The sequence below is a fragment of the Anser cygnoides genome, chromosome 27 (genome assembly GCF_040182565.1).
Source record: "Anser cygnoides isolate HZ-2024a breed goose chromosome 27, Taihu_goose_T2T_genome, whole genome shotgun sequence".
Lineage (NCBI taxonomy): Eukaryota > Metazoa > Chordata > Aves > Anseriformes > Anatidae > Anser > Anser cygnoides.
Genome location: NC_089899.1, coordinates 4712199 through 4729843, shown reverse-complemented (window position 1 = coordinate 4729843; position 17645 = coordinate 4712199). Strand labels below are relative to the sequence as shown.

At 69.2% G+C, this 17645-nt stretch overlaps 2 protein-coding genes across 6 annotated transcripts; both read right to left on the bottom strand.

The window, feature by feature from the left end:
• Positions 1-61: 61 nt before the first annotated feature.
• Positions 62-3707, bottom strand: LOC106045663 (GRAM domain-containing protein 2A-like). Of its 3 annotated transcripts, none has more exons than XM_066983988.1 (10): positions 3178-3707; positions 2390-2524; positions 2225-2306; positions 1908-2081; positions 1741-1839; positions 1592-1663; positions 1452-1520; positions 937-1225; positions 736-856; positions 62-635 (listed from the first exon to the last, which is right to left on the bottom strand). In XM_066983988.1, exons 1-10 carry the CDS (start codon positions 3660-3662, stop codon positions 524-526), a joined length of 1638 nt encoding a protein of 545 aa, XP_066840089.1. In that variant the 5' UTR covers positions 3663-3707; the 3' UTR covers positions 62-523. The 3 variants fall into 3 exon arrangements, with proteins under 3 accessions (XP_066840089.1, XP_066840090.1, XP_047933712.2); XM_066983989.1 differs by having other exon boundaries at positions 3285-3705; XM_048077755.2 differs by having other exon boundaries at positions 736-817; positions 3178-3704.
• A 2268-nt stretch (positions 3708-5975) lies between these two features.
• MFSD12 (major facilitator superfamily domain containing 12) lies at positions 5976-15140 on the bottom strand. Of its 3 annotated transcripts, none has more exons than XM_048077752.2 (11): positions 14792-15140; positions 10793-11003; positions 9580-9703; positions 9139-9333; positions 8959-9051; positions 8763-8855; positions 7854-8024; positions 7554-7648; positions 7050-7180; positions 6899-6937; positions 5976-6450 (listed from the first exon to the last, which is right to left on the bottom strand). In XM_048077752.2, exons 1-11 carry the CDS (start codon positions 15090-15092, stop codon positions 6356-6358), a joined length of 1548 nt encoding a protein of 515 aa, XP_047933709.2. In that variant the 5' UTR covers positions 15093-15140; the 3' UTR covers positions 5976-6355. The 3 variants fall into 3 exon arrangements, with proteins under 3 accessions (XP_047933709.2, XP_066840091.1, XP_047933710.2); XM_066983990.1 differs by lacking the exon at positions 14792-15140 and adding an exon at positions 13852-14550; XM_048077753.2 differs by lacking the exon at positions 6899-6937 and having other exon boundaries at positions 14792-15137.
• Positions 15141-17645: the final 2505 nt, after the last annotated feature.

Genomic DNA, 17645 nt, shown 5'->3' with positions numbered 1-17645 from the left:
CCTACCCCACCCCAAAAACATCTCCCTGGGGTTAGGGGAGAGCCTCGCAGCCTCCCTGTGCCCATCCCAAGGAATAAGGCAGCATTGTCACGGGGTGGGGTGAGGTGGGGGCCCCCGCAGCGCGGGCAGCACCCCCTCACCTCTTTATTAATTAAATAGTTCGGTCCCGTTGTCCCCACCCGCCCTGCAATGGGCCCCCCAGTGTCGGCACCCCCCTGGGGTGGCTGTCCCATGCGGGGAGCTGACTCCAGCCCCCCCCCCCCCGGGTCCTCTCTGCCCCCCAGGCCGGTGCCCCTGTGCCCACGCAGGGAGCTCGGGGGGGGTGAGGGGGGGGCAACGAGATGGAGCCCCACGGCCTGCGGGGGCTCCTGGGGGGGGCTGGAAGGCACCCGGGCTTGGAGCCCCCCACCCCCTGCTGGTGACGACCAGGTCCCTGCTGGCCTCCTGTCTTCTTGCCCCTCCTGGGGGAGGCAGGGTGAGGGGGTTCCCGTTGTGCCAGGGGTGGAGGGGCTGCTGCCCCCCCTCACTGGTGCAACAGGTCCGGGTCTGGCCAAGCCCCCGCGTCCGCCAGCTGCTGCTCCAGCTGCAGGATACGCAGCCCGATGTACCCCGAGGTCAGCAGCAGGGCCACCATCCTGGGGACAGGGCGGCGTCAGGCACCGGGCAGAGCCGGGAGGTGGCAGCTGGGGCCACCATGGCTGGGGGGTGCGGGGGGGGCCCTGCCCCGGGACTCACAGCAACAGGTAGATGAGGATGATGGTGCTGAAGGGGCTCAGTGGTGCAGCAGTCCGGGCGCGGGGCGCTGGGCTGGGATCCCCTGCCGGGACAAGGAGGTGTTGGGGACGGTCCTGGAGCACTGTGGCCAAGCCCGGGCAGCGTCAGGTCCCTGGTCCGGCCACGCTGGGGCTGCGCAGCTCCACCGAGGGCCCCGCTCACCTCTGCCCACAGCCGGCGCATCCTCTGCTGTCGCTGCTGCCTCCTCCTTGGCTTGGCTCGCCTCCTCTGCACCCAACCAGGGGATGTTCATGGAGTGCCTGGGGTGCGGGTGGTGGCCCTGGGGTCTCCGAGAGGCCCCTGCGCTCCCTGGTGTCTGAGAAGAGGCTGTTTGGGTGCCCAAGGGGGGCTGCGAGGGCCTGTCAGGGTGTGGGGGCGGCCGTTCACCCGGCGGCTCCAGGAGGCTGTCGGGCTCCGCAGCGCTCTCCTCCAGGTCCGACTGGCTCGAGGTCTGCGGGAGGACAAGCCCTGATCGCAGGGCACGACACGGAGACACAGGGGGGACGTGGAGGAGGGCGCCTGTGCTGCCCTGGGCTGGGGGGTTTTACCACAATGTCCCCCCAACCCCCTCTGCCCCCCCCCAAAATAAGCCTTTCCCGGGTGTCACCGCCGCATCCGTCCCTGCGGCCGTGCCTCCATCTGCCGCAGAGCCGCCGCTGGCCCTTCCTCAGCCTTACCAGAGGCTTCTTAAGGATTTGCGTGGCGCTGCTGTTGAGGGGAGAGGCCAGGGGCCTCCAGCCGTTGTCCTGGACAAGGAGAGATGGAGCAGGGCGCCGGGGGGCACAGAGCCTGGCCCCCCGCCCGGCGCAGCGCATACCTGCAGGTGTTTGCAGAGCGACTTCAGGAGCTGGAACGTGGCCTCCCGCTGGCGCAGCGACACGAAGAGGAACTGCGGGCAGGGGGACAGGCGGTCGTGTCCTGGGTCAGCCTCAGGTCCCCCCGACCTCCCCCCCCCCCAGCACTCACCTTGTCCCCCTCGGCCGTGCGGATGCTGAGCGCGTTGGGCACCAGCAGCGCCGTGTTGGTCTTCTTGAGGGCACAGATGGACGTGACGGGGACGACCGCCTGTGGGGAGGGGGCAGAGTCAGGCCCCGCGCCCCCGCAGCCGCCCTGCGCCCCCGCAGCTGCCTCACCTTGATGTCCTTGAGCAGCAGGCTGGCGTGGAAGCAGACGTGGCCGGAGGAGACGTAGAGGCGGCCATGGTAGGGCACCTCTCGCTGCCAGGCGCAGGAGAAGCAGGCCAGCAGCGCTTCCCGCCCGGCGATCTCCCCGAAGGCTTTGCGGAAGCTGGAGCTGCGCTTGTTCAGCTGCGGGGGGAAGCCGGGACGTGGGGCCGAGCCCTGGCACGGTGGGCACCCCGTGGTCCCCACTCCGACATCGGCCACCAAACCAGGACAGGCGCCCAAGGTGCTGGGGTCCCCTCTCCTCGCCCCGGCACCCCCGGACTCACCGAGGAGGACAGGGACCCGTGCCGGCCTCCAGCCACTTCAGCCTCCTCCGTCTCCTTACAGGAGGGGTCGTAGGTTTTGGACCTGGCAGGGAGCAGCAGGCAGGGTGAGCTGAGGCCCCTCGTGTCCCCGGGACATGAGGACATGCAGACAGGAGCGGCACCCACCTGGTGAGTGCGGGGTGCGACCCCGGCTGGGTGCCCGCGCTGCCCCTCTCCTCCAGGCTCTGCCACAGCTTCTCCCCCAGCACCGCCTTCCTGCTCTTCTTCAGCTTCCCCGACATGAAGGAGGAGTGCGGCACGCTGCAGGGGGATGGGGCAGGTGAGGGGCAAACGGTCCCTGCTGGGACCAGGAGAGCAAAGCCCACCCCATGCCTGCACCGTGCTGGGCATTTGGCTGCGGTTATCCACAGCTGATGATGCACGGGGCGACCCTTGTCCAGCTGTGCCTCGGTGTCCCCAGGCAGGGCAGGGGACACCGCCTGTCTCCAGGAGCAGGGCAGGTCCCCACACCGCTCTGATCAGCTCCGAGGTCTCACCGGGACATTTCGGGGGGCATCACAGGCGTTGCAATCCCCCTTTGCAGCATCTCTGGATGCCACCAGCCCCCGCATGCCCCCCACGCCCTGGTGTCCCCATCCCCGTGGCCCCACAGGGTGCCCCCAGCGTGCTGGCAATTATGGCCCCGCTGCCCCGCTCCAGGAAGAGCCGCACCCCGGCCTCACGCTCTCCTCATGGCCACGGCGCTCCTGGGGACAGCAGCCGGGTCCCCGAGGTGGCCGCAGCACCCCCAGCGCCCTGCTCACAGGCAGGAGCTGGCGGCAGGTGACAGCTCCTGGGTCCCTCCGTGGCTGGCCGAGCCCCAGAGCAGACGGACACGTGGGGCCGGTGCTGGATCAAAGTGCACGGAGCAAAACCCCTGGACCGGGGCTGCTGCTGCCCACCCCAGGCGGTACCTGGTGGCGGGGAGAGCTGAGCCCTCCCGTCCCGTCCCGTCCCGTCCCGCTGCGCCGCAGCCCCGCGCTCGCCCGGCTCCCACGCACGCTCCTTGCTCCTTCCAGACCTGGCCCTCAGCCGCCGTCTCCTCCTCCTCCTCCTCCTCCCAGCGAGGAAGGGCATGCAGGCGGGGCTGGGACCGGCCGCAGCAGGTTTGCAGGGAGGCGTCGGGGCAAATACCAACTCGGGGCTGCTGGAGCAAACACCACCTGGCCGGGGGGGCTCTGAAGGGTTGGACGGGCACTGCCACCGCGATGGCACGGCCATGGGGGCCCCCAGCTCCTGGTGGGATGTGGGATGCTGGTGAGACGCAGGATCCCGGTGGGATGCAGGATGCTGGTGCTGTGCCCATCCCGCTGTGCCCACGGGACAAAGATCCTCTGCATGCAGAGTCCCTGGGGTGTGCTGGTGCCAGCACGGAGGGGGTGACTGACACCGCCACCATCTGACCCCGACAGCGGGAGCGCCTCGCAGCACCCACCGGCCCGGGGGGTGGCAAGGGGCACGGAGCTCCCTCACCCCACAGCTGCCATGCAGCCCTCAAAGGGGGCTGGGGCTCGCCAGCTGCTGGTCCCCCTGCAGCCCCGGGAGTGTCCGCGCCACCCCAAAACAAGCTGTAAACACAGGGCCAAGAGCAGGGGCCGGGCGGCTCCAAGGACAGCAGGGAAATCCCTTGCCCATGCCCGCTGGGGCATGTGCCAAGGCCGCCCAGCCCTGGCTCACCCTTGCTCTCTGCCCTGCGCTGACAAAGCCTTTCCCACAGCTCCACGGGGAGCAGTTGTAACCCCGGGGGTGGCGCAGCACCGGGGTCCAGCACCACAGCACCAGGGTCCAGCGGCGCAGCACCGGGGCACTGCAATCCCCAGCCCCGCACCCCCGGGGACCCCCAGCTACAGCACCGAGAGCATCGCCAGCCACCCCATGCATGCCCCGCGGTCACACCCGCCCCATCCTTACACACCCCCACGCGCACCCTCGTTGCGCACACGTCACTTGTGCGCCCACACCCCCACGTGCACGCCCCCCCGCACACCCACTGCGCGCTCACACCACTCCTTACCGCAGGGCTCCAAGCACCCCAGGCACCGCCCCCGCAGGGTGTGCACGTGTCGTCGTCGTGCACGTGCGAAGATGGGCGTGCACAGGTGTGCAAGGCACACGCAGCACCTGCGGGCTCAGGCAGGGCTGCACGCGCCCTGCCTATGTGCAGTCCCGTGCTCACGTACACACGGCACAGGCTGCCCATGCACACGCACACACACATTGCACGCGCGTACACCTGCTCACACGCAGCCCTTTGCACGCCCTCCAGGTGCCGCTGCCCTCCCGGCCCCATGCACGCACAGCCCTGGTGTGCCCGCGGCGCTGGGTGCCTGCGGCTGGGTCCCAGTGGGCGCTGGGTGGGCTGGCAGGGGACACGCAGCAGGGAGCAGTGGGAGACACTGTGGGGACACCATGGGGACACCACAGGGACACCACGGGGACACCACGGGGACACCACGGGGACACCATGGGGACACCACAGGGACACCCCGGGGACACCACAGGGACACCACAGGGACACCCTGGGGACACCACACACCCCGGCCATGCCCTGGGCCACAGGTGCAGCTCCCAGCCGCGGTCCCTGGGGCTCCCGTTGCCGTACAACACGGGCACGGCCCTACGGCCCCACCGGCCTCTGCGGGTCCCCGGGGGTCCCGTGGGGCCCTGCCGCAGCCAGCGCCTGCCCCAGGGTCCAGCCCCCCGTGAAAGCCCCCGGCAGCCCGCGCCCGGTTGGGTTTTGGGCCCCTCAGTACCAGAAGGACATCGAGGGCCTGGAACGTGTCCAGAGCAGGGCTACGAGGGCGGGGAAGGGCCTGGGACACGAGTCTGTGAGGGGCGGCTGAGGGGGCTGGGGGTGCCCGGTCTGGAGGAGGCTCAGGGGAGGCCTCGCTGCTCTCTGCAGCTCCCTGAGAGCTGTGGGGAGCTGGGGGTCGGCCTCTGCTCCCAGGTAACTGTGACAGGAGCGGAGGGAGCGGCCTCGAGTTGCGCCGGGGGAGGCTCAGGTTGGAAACGAGGGGACGTTTCTGTCAGAAGGAGCGGTCAGGCGTTGGGACGGGTTGCCCAGGGAGGTGGTGGCGTCACCGTCCCTGGGGGTGTTCGAGGAGAGGCTGGACGTGGTGCTTGGGGACAGGGTTTGGTGGTGACTGCGGCACGGGGCCGGTCGGAGCAGACGGCCCCGAGGCCTCTTCCAACCGATGCCATCCCCGGGCCCCGGGACCAGCCGGGACCGGGACGAGGCCGGGCAGCCCCGCGGGCCGCTTCCCGCCGCGTTGGCACCAGCGGCCGCCGGCCCCCATTGGCTGCCCTGCCGAGGGGGGTGGGTCCCCCGCCGCCGATAACCAATCAGCGGGCTACAGCGCCGCCGCGCCGCCACCATTTTGTTCGCGGGCGCGGGACGCGGCCGCCATCGTTGTTGAGGGCGGCCATCTTGCGGGCGGCACCGGGGCGGCGGGGGGCGGCCACGGCCCATGGCCCCCCCGCAGCCCCCTTGCAGCCCCTCTGGGGAGCCGCAGGCAGGGAGCGAGCCCAGCCCCGGCCCCCACAGGGGAAGAGGGAGGGACGACCCCCACACAGCCCCCCCCATAACCCTCACAGCCCCACTTTGCCCTCAGGGCACCAAGGGGGGGGTTCCCCCTCCCTCCTCCAGCACCGTGCCCAGCAGGTTTTTACGGTTCAAGTTGAATTTTAATTTTTTTCAAGTTTAATTTTTAAACTTTCTATTCAAGTTTAGAGGTGGGTTGTGTTTTGTTTCTTTTTTTTCCTTCTTTAAAAAGTGCTATGTACACACACTGACCTTACAAAAGCAGTTTAAAACCAAGGGCTGGGTGCCCCCGTCCCACAGTGCAGGGGCCGGGCTCCACAGCCCAGCCCCGGGCCTCTTAGTGTTAAACTTGTGCAAACGCAGAGGGACATCCTTCACTGAGTCCCCGGGCAGAGCGTGGGGGTGACAAGTCCTGTACAAGGTGACAGAGAGGCGAGGCAGTGCCCGGGTCCCACCTGAGCCCAGCTTCCCCCGGCCTGGTGCCATCCCCTTCCTCGGGGTCCCTCCCGGCAGAGCCCGGCCACCACCGCGGCCGAGGGCACGTGCCCTGCTCAGTTGACCGTGCTGTTGGGGCTCCTTTCCTCCACGCTCTCCGTTTCATCGTACGGGATCCTGGCTTCATTCAGTCCCTGCAGGGAGACATCATCTGCAAGGAGGAGAGGGACGGGTTAGGAGCCCTCGCAGTGCCGGGCGACCCGCCACGTGCTGGCCCGGTCCTCGTGGGCTCTCCTGGCCCCAGCACGAGGGGCCCTGGCACGTCCCAGGGCAGCACAGGCCCTACACAACACTGCCGAGAGCCCCACCCGTGGGGGCTCCGTGTTCTCCCCCCACCCAGCACAGAACAAGTCTGGACAACGCAAAGGACGGAGACACAGCTGACATTGAGCAGCCTGGCAAGGGGCACCCGGTCCCCGGTCCTGCCCCTGTGTTTGTCCACCAGCACGAGCAGCAGCCCCTTCACCCCTCGGTGACCACGGGGCCAGGGGCAGCGTGGCTGGGCAGGGGGATCCTGCCCGCCACGGGCGCAGCAAGCGGGCACAGCCCCAGCTCTGGGGCTAGGAGCAGCAGAAGCACGAGGAGCTGAGCCTGCCTACCATGAGGGTCACCCCGCAGCCTGCCACAACCAGGGCCATCTGGAAAGACACTTCTGCTTTAGCCAGGGCTGGCACCGGACACGGGCCTCCCTGTGCCCCCAGCCCCACGCCTGCCCCTTCCCAGTGCCCCCAGCCCTGCGGCCACACTCACGGAAGCGGACCCGGATGGGCCAGATCATGATGCAGCACAGGGACACGGTGGCAGCCATGGCAATCCCCCCGGTGACCAGCACCATCACCCAGTGGTAGAAGCTGACGCAGGCAGGGCAGCAGAGCTCAGTCCTGCAAGGAGAGGCCACGGCTCAGCTTGGTGGCGGGGACCAGAGCGCTCCCCAAGCACCCCGGGGCTGCTGCCACCCTCCCGCTGCCTAAAGCAGTCCCAAGTCCTCGCCACCAGGACTGGGAAACGGGGGGAAGAGCCCAGGGCAGCAGCATGGACACAGCGATCCCCAGCCCCTTCAGGCGTCTGAGATGCAGCCGTTGTTACGGCCAGAGGAGAAGGCGAGGAAGGATTTAGGATGAATCGGAGCTAGTTTCCACCAGTGCCTCTCAGCAGGGGTGTCAGAGCATGCCCCCACGGGCTGTTTGCTGCCAGGACCCCGGCGGTCTGGCTGGAGCTGTCACTAGGTTGTTCATGCTCCACAGGGACACTTACGGGCACGGGTGCAGGTTCTGGATCGCCATCACAGCCAGGCCGTTGGCCATCTTGTCCGTGAAGCTCATGGCCCCGTAGACAAACGCACCGCTGTGCTGCGAGGGGAGAGGGAGGCTCACCCGCTGCTGCGTGGGGCCAGCCGGTGCCACGCAGCGCAGCGAGCGAGAGCCGTGTGCCCTCTCATGGGCAGAGCCCACATTACAGCACGGCCCGGGCACGGTTCAGGGCTCTCTGCCTGCGTGGGGACACGTCTCCTGCCCGCCGGGCTCCCAGCCCTGCCGGGACACCCGGGGCACGTACCGTGTTGGTGCCGATGAGGTCGGCCGTCATGGAGAGGGAGGTGACCAGGATGGTGGCGGAGCCAGCGCCGAGCAGCGCGGCCGCCCCGTAGATCTCCGCTCCCATCGTCCTGGTCAGGGTCACCCAGGAGGCGAAGGCCAGGATCACCAGGATGCCCACGAAGTACGTCAGCTGCTCCGGGACAGCGTGGGGACGGGCAGGGGGAGAAGGCGGAGCTCAGCACCCAGCAGCTGGCTGTGCCCCAGACCCCGGTGACACCCCGCCAGCGGGGCATCGGGGCCAGCCGCTGCCTGGGCTCACAGGGACGGCCCTGGCTCGCTCCCAGCGGGTTCGGGGCGCTGTCCCCAAACAGCAAGGGCCTCGCAGTGACCAGCCTGTGCCCAGAGGAGCTGTGGGTGCCTTGCAGGGCACGGGGACAGCCCCAGCCGTGCCCTGCACCCCCTGGCAGGAGCAGAAGGTTTTTTTTCTTTTTTCTGGGAAATGGCATTTGCTCCGGGGCAGAAGGGGGTGTGCTGCAGGGGCAGCCCCATCCTGCCGGGGCTGCAGACCCCACACCCCCAGCATGCTCAGGGTGGCTCAGCCTTGGCCTCTTCTGGGCTTCTCGGGGCTCTCCCAGCCCTGCCAGGGCTGCTCAGGACAGGCTGATCTGGGCCAGCGTCACTTTCCCAGACCTCAGCACCCGCAGATGTGCAGGACAGGCCCATGCCACCCCTCGCCCTGCCCTGTGGGACCGATGCTGCAGCAGGAGGATTCCTGAGGGGCCCCTGCTCTGCAGCCGGGCTCCGGTGTGCCAAGTGCTCTGCTCCCCTGTGGGTTCAGGACCTGCCTTTTGTGCCCAGCCCCTGAGCTCAGGAGCAGGTTGTTATGCCCTGGGTCTAACTCAAGCCTCACCAAGCCCCCAGGACTCACGTTTCGACCTATCCACTTATTCACAGGCTTCATGAGGAAGGAGGACAGGAAGCCGCTGACGTACAACACCAGGGGGATGGTGGCGATGTATTTCTGTGAGCGACAAGCACGGGGAGAGGATCAGCTCCAGACCACTCGCACAGGACCTCTGCCCGGGTGACCCTGACGTGCGGGCAGGAACCTGCCCCGTGCCCACCTTGGGCAGCAGCAGCGAGTTGGTCAGGTACATGGCGATGTAGGTCTGGGACAGGTTGACAATGAGCCGGGTGGCCATGTAGAGCACCGCCACCTGCAAGGGGACAGAGAGAGCAGCGCTCAGCCCGCACCGACTGGAGGAGGGGGACGGGGCACGGCCGTGGCAGCCTCCTGCTCCTACCTGGTAGAAGGCAGGCTCCAGCAGCCAGTCCTTCCAGGCCAGCAGCGGGCGCGGGCACCTCGTGGGCTCCTTCTGCAGCAGGGGCGTGCTCTCGGGCTGCGGCAGGGAGCCCAGCGGGTACGGCTTCTCTTTGGTGCCCAGGTGGAAGATGAGGGAGAAGACAGCCCCCAGCCCCACCACGATGAGGGACAGGTTCTGGGGGAGGCAGAAGGGGGTGAGCATGGCACAGGGTGCCCTCTGCCTGCTCACCGCCCCCCCTACCCCAGGAGTTTGGTGGGCTAAAAGGGGGTCTCAGAACCCAGGGAGAGTTGGCGCAGCCCCTGCACAGTGCAGGAGGTGACTCTGGGGCACTGCCACTTCACTCCCTCCAGTACCTCCCAGTACAGCCACATCCCGCCCAGGGAAAAGAAGGGACCCCAGGCACCGAGCCGTGCCACCTACCCGAAACACGGGGACATCCTGGATGCCCAGGTGCTCCGTGCGCTCAGGCCGGTCCACCTGCAGGTTCAGCAGCAGCCAGGCCAGGCCGTACACGGTGATGTTGGCCATGACGGTGAAGGCATACCTGGGGGAGATGGCACGCCAGGGTGACGCAGAGGGACGAGCGCAGCTCCGGCCACAGCAGGGACACCTCCACCCAAGGCTGCCCGCCAAACCAGGCACGCTGCAGCCAGCTTTGCACCACAGCACCAGTGCGGAGGTGACACCTCCAAGAGCGCGCAGGGACAGGCCAGCCCTGGCCATGCATTAGCCTTACTGGTGCACCTCCCAGCACCCCCAGTCCAAGCAGGGGGCAGGACCAGAAGGAAACCGAGCCCCCTTGGGCCAGCCTGCCCAGCCCCAGCCCACCCCGAGCCGCCTGACCCAGCACCGCAGCGTGGGGCCCCTTGGCCCTGGGTGACCCGACGCCTCCCTGCGTGCTTCCAGCACGGGCGCAGCGCTGCGCCTGTTACCTGACGGAAGGGGAACTTCCTCCCACCGGGGCAGATAACGAAGCCCTGCTCCGGCTGATAAAGTCCCCTTCCTGCAGCCCGGCCCCGTCAGATAAGCAGCGCGGGCTCTGTGCCTGGGGCTGCACGCACTGCCCTGGGGACGCTGCCGCCTCCGGGACGGCCTGCACAGGGCAGTGCCCAGCCCTCCCCTCCCCGGGGACACCTGGGGACACATTCCTCCCGTGTGAGCATCAGCCTCCGGTTCCAAAGGAGAAAGTGCCCCCTGGGCGTGAGCTCCTCTGCGCCGATGCACCCTCTGAGGCTGGGGCAGAGGGTTTGGGGACCTGGCACCCCAGTACCAAGGGGGGAAGGGAGCTGGCAGGCAGCCCTGCCTCCGCCTGCACCACAGCACAAATCCCGGCTGGGTTTGGTGGAGAGCTGTGGATTGTCTCACATCACCACAGCACAGCGACAGCTGTGTCACCGGCATCCTCGGCAGCAGGACCTTTCCCCTGGCACCAGGACCCAGAAGACCGGTGTCACCTGGCTGTGTCCTGCAGGACACCCACACGGCCCCAGCCCCGTCCTGCCAGCCCAAGGGCTCCAGCGTGCCCAAGGTGCCTGTGGCAGGGCAGCACGCAGAGCCGTGCCGCGCAGGGGACCTCTCCCCACGGAGGCGAAGGGACTCGGCTCAGAGGACAGCCAGGGCTGGCCACGCTCACCTGAAAGCCGTGAGCTCCACCTTCTCATGGTCGCTGGTCACCAGCTCTGGGATGAGGGACAGGTGGGAGATCTGCGTGGCCGCCCAGCCAAACTGGAAGATGACGATGAAGGGGAGGTAGTAGATGAAGGCTGCCCACTGCGGCGTGTTCTCCTTGCAGCCCAGGCAGGGGCTGAAGATGAAGGGGAAGGACACGAGGACGCAGGTGGTGCCTGGGGGAGAGAGGGGAGCAGTGAGGGGCTGCGAGCCCAGCGCCGTGGGACCCGACGGCCACAGCTGGCTCCTACCCACAGACAGGTCCTGCCCCAGGGCTGCGGGGGGGATCAGCTCCCCCCTGGTCGCTGCCCACCTCCAGGCCTGCAGATAACCGGCCCCAAGGCCACGCGCCGCCGCGCCGTCTGCCTGAGGGCGATAAGGCGCCCTGAGCACCGGGACGGCTCCAGCTCCCGCAGGCGCACGGCCTGCCCCTCGTCCCTTCTGCTGCAGGGAGCCACGCAAAGCGGCAGCCAGGGGCATCCCCAGCGGCCCCCAGCGCATCAGGGGCAGGAGCAGATCTGTCCCCACGCCGGCATCAGACGCTGCTGCCCTGATGGGAAGGTCCCGGCTGAGTCAGTGACACCAGAGCCAGGTCCCTCCCTCCGCCACAGCCCGGCAGTGTCCCCTTTGCACGCCACGGGGACGCCTGCGTGGAACAGGCAGGGACAGGCCGGCTTCTCCCTCCCCTTCCACAAGGTTACGGATCAAATCCGCCGAGATGCTTCGCTGCTCCCGAGGCCCGGGCGCCGTGCCCTGCTCCGTCCTGTCCTGCGCCGGGCACTGCCAAACCCACAGCACCCGCTGGCCACAAAGCCGCAGGAACCCGATCCCACAGCCCAGGGGAACCCGCAGCCGCTTCGCCAGGTCCCCAGGCTCCCCTCTCTGCAGGACTATGCAAGATCCTTTTCCTGACGAGAGATTTCTCCCTCCCTCAGCCACAAGGGCAGTTCCTCCCCGTCACTTCCACTTGAGGAGGATGCCCGAGGAGCACGCGGCCGCAGGGGCTGCCAGGAGCAGAGCAGATCCCCCCGCCCCGCGCCCAGCAAGGGCAGGCAGCGATCCCAGCCCAGCCTGGGTGCCCGTGAGGACCCCAGCAGGGTGCTGGGTGCTGCCCTGCACCAGCTCACCGCCGGCTCCAGTGCTCAGGAGCTCCCCGAAGGACAGGGGCTCAGGCACACCGCGGTGTCCCTGTCCCACCCAGGGAAGGGAAGGCTCCGAGAAGGTGCAGAACTCGGACCAGAACTCGTGCCTGTGTCAAACACCCAGCCCAGCCTGGAGGATCGGTGAGGCTCTGCCCCCCGCCCAGCCTCGGGCCCCACAGGGTCGGGCTCTGCAGTCCCCGAAGGGCTGCGAGGGACTTGCCCGCGTCCCCGGGGAGCGCTGGGGCAGGAGCTGCAGTCCCTGGGCCTCGGGTTGCTGCAGCTCCCACATCCGCCCCGACACCCCCGCACGCCAGAAGCCGTTTGTGTCACGCCTGTCGCTCTGTCCTCCTGGCAGCCCCCAGGGACGGGCAGTGCCACCAGGGCCAGCACAGGCCATCCTCGCGGAGCCAGGCTCCTGCAGCGGGCTGTCCCAGCAGAGCCACATCCCCATGTGATGCGGCTCCGCTGCGAGCCCAGAGCTGTCCTGGGGGCCCCTGCTCATCCCAGCAGGACCACAGGAGCCCCTCAAGGTCCCAGCTCAGCTCCTAGCCCAGACCCAAAGGCCAGGAGCTCGCAGCCTCAATACAACCCGAGTGCTTGCACCACCCGATCCCCACCTCGCTGCTCCTCCGCCACGCAGCAGACCCGTGTGCAGCATCGCCTTCCCAGCAGGGCCACCAAAGAGCACCCAGGGCCACCAAACCAGCCAGCAGGGCACAGACATCATCCCCATGGGGGGCACCACGGCCCCGCACAGGGCTCCGGGAGCCCCCCAGCACCGCGTGCAGGTGGCAGAGGTCCAAGCTCTCATCTCGCAGCCCTCCAGGGCAGAGTCACGGGAACGCCAGGCTACAAGTGGGCGAGCGCAGCGCAGCCGCTGCAGGCAGGGGATTTGGGGCAGCACGGCCAGACTCGCTCAGCAGTGAAGCAAGGAGCTGCTCCCACCCCATGGCTGCAGGGAGCTGCCCCGCAATCCTACGGGCAGGGCGCGCATCCTGCAGCAAGCCAGCTTCCCCAGAGCATCGGCCCTGGCAGCCCCGCCGCCAACCAGCCCAGCACCGCGGAGGGGAGATGCTGCCGATAGCAGCTCGTGGTATCTCCCCCCGCAAGGCTGTGGTTTCACAACGTTTCCTCTGATCTGAGCATGGGTTGCTGCCAGATGGGCCACCCGCTCCCACGCGCAGAAGCCTGTCACCGCAGCGTGACCCAGCGGGCCAGGAGCGGGACCAGCAGGGCCAGCCCGGGACCAGGCTGAGCTGCGGTGGGATCGGGGAGGCGGTGGGGTAGCACCCACCTTCCAGGAACAACCCCATGCCTTGGCCAGGGAAACGCAGCCTCAGCCCGTGTCCCCAGCCTCAGCCCGTGTCCCCAGCCTCAGCCCATGTCCCCAGCCTCAGCCCGTGTCCCCAGCCTCAGCCCCCCCAGCCTCCCCCCATGCCCCCAGCCTCCCCTGTCCCACTGAAGCAGGCAGGGCCAGGCTGGAGCTCAGCCCCAGGACCTCGCGGTGCCGGCCGGGGGCAGGCACAGCCCCCATGCAAGACGTGATTCAGAACTTCCCCTTCGGGTGCACCCGGCCGATGCAGCGCTGCCCATGCCGGAGTCACAGCTCCGGCCACTTCCCTAAATTCAGAGCGCAGATCTCCCAGATGCTGCGGCAGGGGGTGAAACTGCCGCCCCTGCACCCCCTTTTTCTGGCTCCCTTCAAGGCTGGGAGGCCAGGCCAAGCCAACCGCCGGGCAGCCCAGCTGCTTTATCAGGCTGCCGTTCGGTGGCATGAAGCGGTTGGCAGGGTGAAATTTGGCATCAAGATAACAGCACCCACAGCACAACCGTCCCCTCCCCGCACGGGTCCGCTGGCACCCTGGCGGTGCCGTGCCCCTACCAGGAGGAAGCACCGAGGGTCTCCATCTCCTGCCCACGGAGGTTTCTCCACGCTCACCGCCCCATTCCCCGTCGGGGCAGCAGGGACAGGGCAGGCTCCTGCGTGTGCCACGGCTCCGAGGACCCTTCTCCAAGTCACGCTGTCCCCTCAGGGAGGGCCCCCGACGGCAGCAGGGCAGCCCAAGCACTTCAGTGCCTTTTCCACCCATGTGAGGTGGGGACCCGTTAATAATTCACACGGACCTGGTTCTGCCTCCTCCTCGTCCCCACGGGGCCTTTCCTCACCCGGAGCAGAGCCCACGCGTGCCCCGACCCGGGGAGCCCCAGCCTGGTCCCCAGCACCCGGAGCAGCCCCGGCGAGCAGAGCATCCCGCACCCCAAGGTCACCCATCACAGCTGCTGCACGGGGAACTTCCCGCTCGCAGGCAAGCCCCAGGTAAATCCCCATGCTCACGGGAAAGCCCAGATTTACCTTTCGGTCTCCTTTTTACCCCTTTGCCTTGGTGCCACCCCCACGCAGGGGGACACGGGGCCACCCCACGCCACTGCAGGGGGACGGCACCCGGGCAGGACAGGGACGTCACACCACCACTTCCCCTGCACCCCGTTACCCCCACGGGGCTGCCCCACGCCTGCTCTGCCCCGTTCCCACCTCGGTGCCACGGGGGAGGTGTTACACCCCCCATCTGGGGCACCCCAAAAAGGCCCCTGCAGGCAGCATTGGTGCTGGGCGCGCTCGGCAGCATCGGGGCTCCAGCAGAGCCCCCCTGAGCCCCAAAGCTGCCTGGCGCAGCAGCTCGCTCTCTGTTTGGGGGAACCCCACCGAGCCCCCCAGGGAAGCACCCCCAGCACCCCAACCCCTCTCCAAGGCCACCCCCTTGCACAGACCCTCAGCCCCCTGGGCTGGGGGGGTGGGATTCCCGCAGCATCCCAGCCCTTACCAGCCAAGTGCCAGGATTTCCTCCGGCCGTAGCGGCCGCAACCAGCCGAGCGATCGGCTTCGTAGCCGAGCAGCGGCGTGCAGAGCCCGTCGGCCACCTGCCCGGCCAGCAGCAGGCCACCGGCCAGCCGGTGGCTGTAGCCCAGCACGGCGTGCAGGTAGAGCAGCAAGTAGGTGAACCAGAGCGAAGCGCACAGGTCGTTCAGGAAATGCCCGGCCGCGAAGCTCAGCCGCGCCCGCAGCGGCAGCGCCGCCGCCGAGCCGCCCGCCCCAAGCGAGCTCCTCCGCGGGGGCTCCGCCATGCCGGGCCGCTCGCACCGGCCTCGGCCGCCCGCTTATAGCGCCCGCCGGGCCGGGGCGGGGCGGGGATGGAGCCGGGGCGGGACGCGGCCTGCGGCGGGGGGAGCGGCGGCGGCGGAGGTGGCGGTGGTGGCGGTGGTGGTGGCGGTGGCGGTGGTGGCAGCGGTGGCCCCGCTTGGGCCCCCGAGCAGCACAGGCCCTGACCCCCCCCCCATCCCTGCCGTCCCCGCTCCCCGGTGCTGCCCCCCCCCAGCACCAGGCCTGGCCGAGGCACGTCCAGCGCCGGGGGCTCTATGGGGTCGGGATCGGGAGCGGTGCAGCTCCTGCGGATCCCTGCCTGCCTTGGTGCAACCCCCCCGTGTTGGGGACACGCTGGGGACACGCTGAGAACACACTGGGGACGTGCTGGGGGCACACTGGGGACACACTGGTTCCCAGGGGGATCCCTGGGGCAAAAGGCTGGGTGCTGTGGGCGCAGGGGGGACACACGCTGTCTGTGATGCCCCCAGGCGCAGAGGGGGACACACACACACACGCTGTCCATGATGCCCCCCACCGCTGCGTTGGGCAGAAAGGGGCACGAGGAGGCTGGGGGCCTGCCCTAGCGCTTCGCCCCCTCTGCCCCCTCTGCCAGCCCATTTGTGCCCCAACCCCACGGCACCCGGCGCTGTTGCTGTGCCCCCGGGCACCCAAAAAACCTGGGAGCCCCCTGCCCTAACACCAGCCCCCCCCCCTTCCATGGGGCTGTGCCATCCTGGCAGCCAGCCACCAGCAGGGACGTCCCAGATGTGTCCCCCCCCCCGTGCACAGGTCCCAGCCCCATGGATCCCCAGGGATCCCCCCGGGGTGCTGCTGGGCCCCCATCGCCCCGTCCCCTGGAAGCGCCCTCCCCGTGGGCGCATGCCTGCTGCTGGGGGGGGGGTTTCTCTGCTGCGGGACCATTTCTGGGCGCTCGGGGATTTTGAGGCTGTTTCAAGCGGGTTCTTGGTGGCTCTGATCCCGGAGGCGCAGCGGGACAGAGCTCTGCCCGTGGGGTGGGGGCGAGCATCCGCAGCCCCCCCGGTGCCACCTGCTCTGCCCACGGGGATGCTGAGATCATGGGGATGAAGCCGGGGGCTGCCGAACATCGGGGGTAACCCGAGCAGGTTGGGCACCTCCAGGAGAGCCAGGCTGGGGGCTCCTGGACCGTGCGTTTTTGGGGACCCTTCCGCAGATGGTCCCCAGGGAGCAGCTCAGGCCACCCCCCCTTAGTGACCGCCACCGAGGGGGGGGTGACAGAGACACCCCCGCTGCGGCCGTGGCGTGTCGGCAGCAAAGGGGTGACGGAGCCCCGGGGCCGGGATGCTCCGGATAAACAAGTTACGTCGGTGCGAGGTCTTGTGATTCCTGAGGCGGCTCCAGCTGCGAGGGCCGGGGTGGTGGGGGCCGTGCATCCGTCCCCCCCCCCCCATCATGTGAGGGCACGGCGGTGACTCAGGGAGGCCAGGAGGAAGCGAAAATCCAGGCCGATGGGCGAGCAGCCCCGGGGAGGGAAGAGCTGGGGGGGGTTGCCCCAGCCGGCCCCCGGCCCCACAGCTGGGAACCGTCTGCCCCCTCCCGTGCCCGTGCCCCCCAGCCCCGCGCATCGCGCGCCCCGGGGTTTGGGCACCCCGGACGTCGGGTGCTTTGGGCACCTTGGGGATCAGTCACCCAGGGGTGCTGGGTGGCACCGTGGGCATCGCGGGCCCTGGGGTTGCCGGGCGCTGCACACGCCGGGTGCTGGGCATCCCGTGCACCCTCGGCCGTGGGCCTGGTACTGCCCCGGCGCTGCGCACCCCGGGCACCCCATGCCTTGGGCACCCCATGCCTTGGGCACCCCATGCATTGGGCACCCGGTGCATCTCCTGCGCCCGCCGTGGGCACCGCGCCCTCGAGGCCCTGTGCACCCTGGGGACGCCCCGTGTGCAGGGTGGGGCACGAGCGGCCCTGCCCCACGCAGAGCCCTGCCTGGCCGGGGGTCTCCCCTGGGGTGGGAGCGCTGGGGTCCCCCCGGCACCGCCGGCTCTGCGCAGTGCGGGCACCGCGGGCACCGTGGGCACTGCTCCTGCTCTGCGCCTTCCTCTGCAGCTCCGCGGGGTGCGGGGTCAGGGCAGGGGGTGCTGGGGTGCCCCAGGGAGGGGGGGCGCTGGGTCACTGGTGGTCTCGGGGGTGGGCACTGGGGGGCACTGGGAGCAGTGTGGGGGAGTACTGGGGGCACTGGGAGGGGTGAGTGTTGGGGTCATGGGAACCCCGACTCCAGCAGGCACTGGGGGTGCTGGAAGTAGTGGGAGGGGGTGGCTTGGGGCCATTGGGACCCCAAAAGGAAGCATTGGGGTCTCTGGGAGGACTGGGGAGGGGTAACTGGGGGCACTGGGACAGCCCTGGGAGCAGTGTGGGGGGGTCTGGGGTCACTGGGAGGACTGGGGAGGGGTAACTGGGGGCACTGGGACAGCCCTGGGAGCACTGGGAGCAGTATGGGGGGGTCCTGGGGCCACTGGGACGCCCCTGGGCTGGGCACTGGGGGCACTGGGGGCACT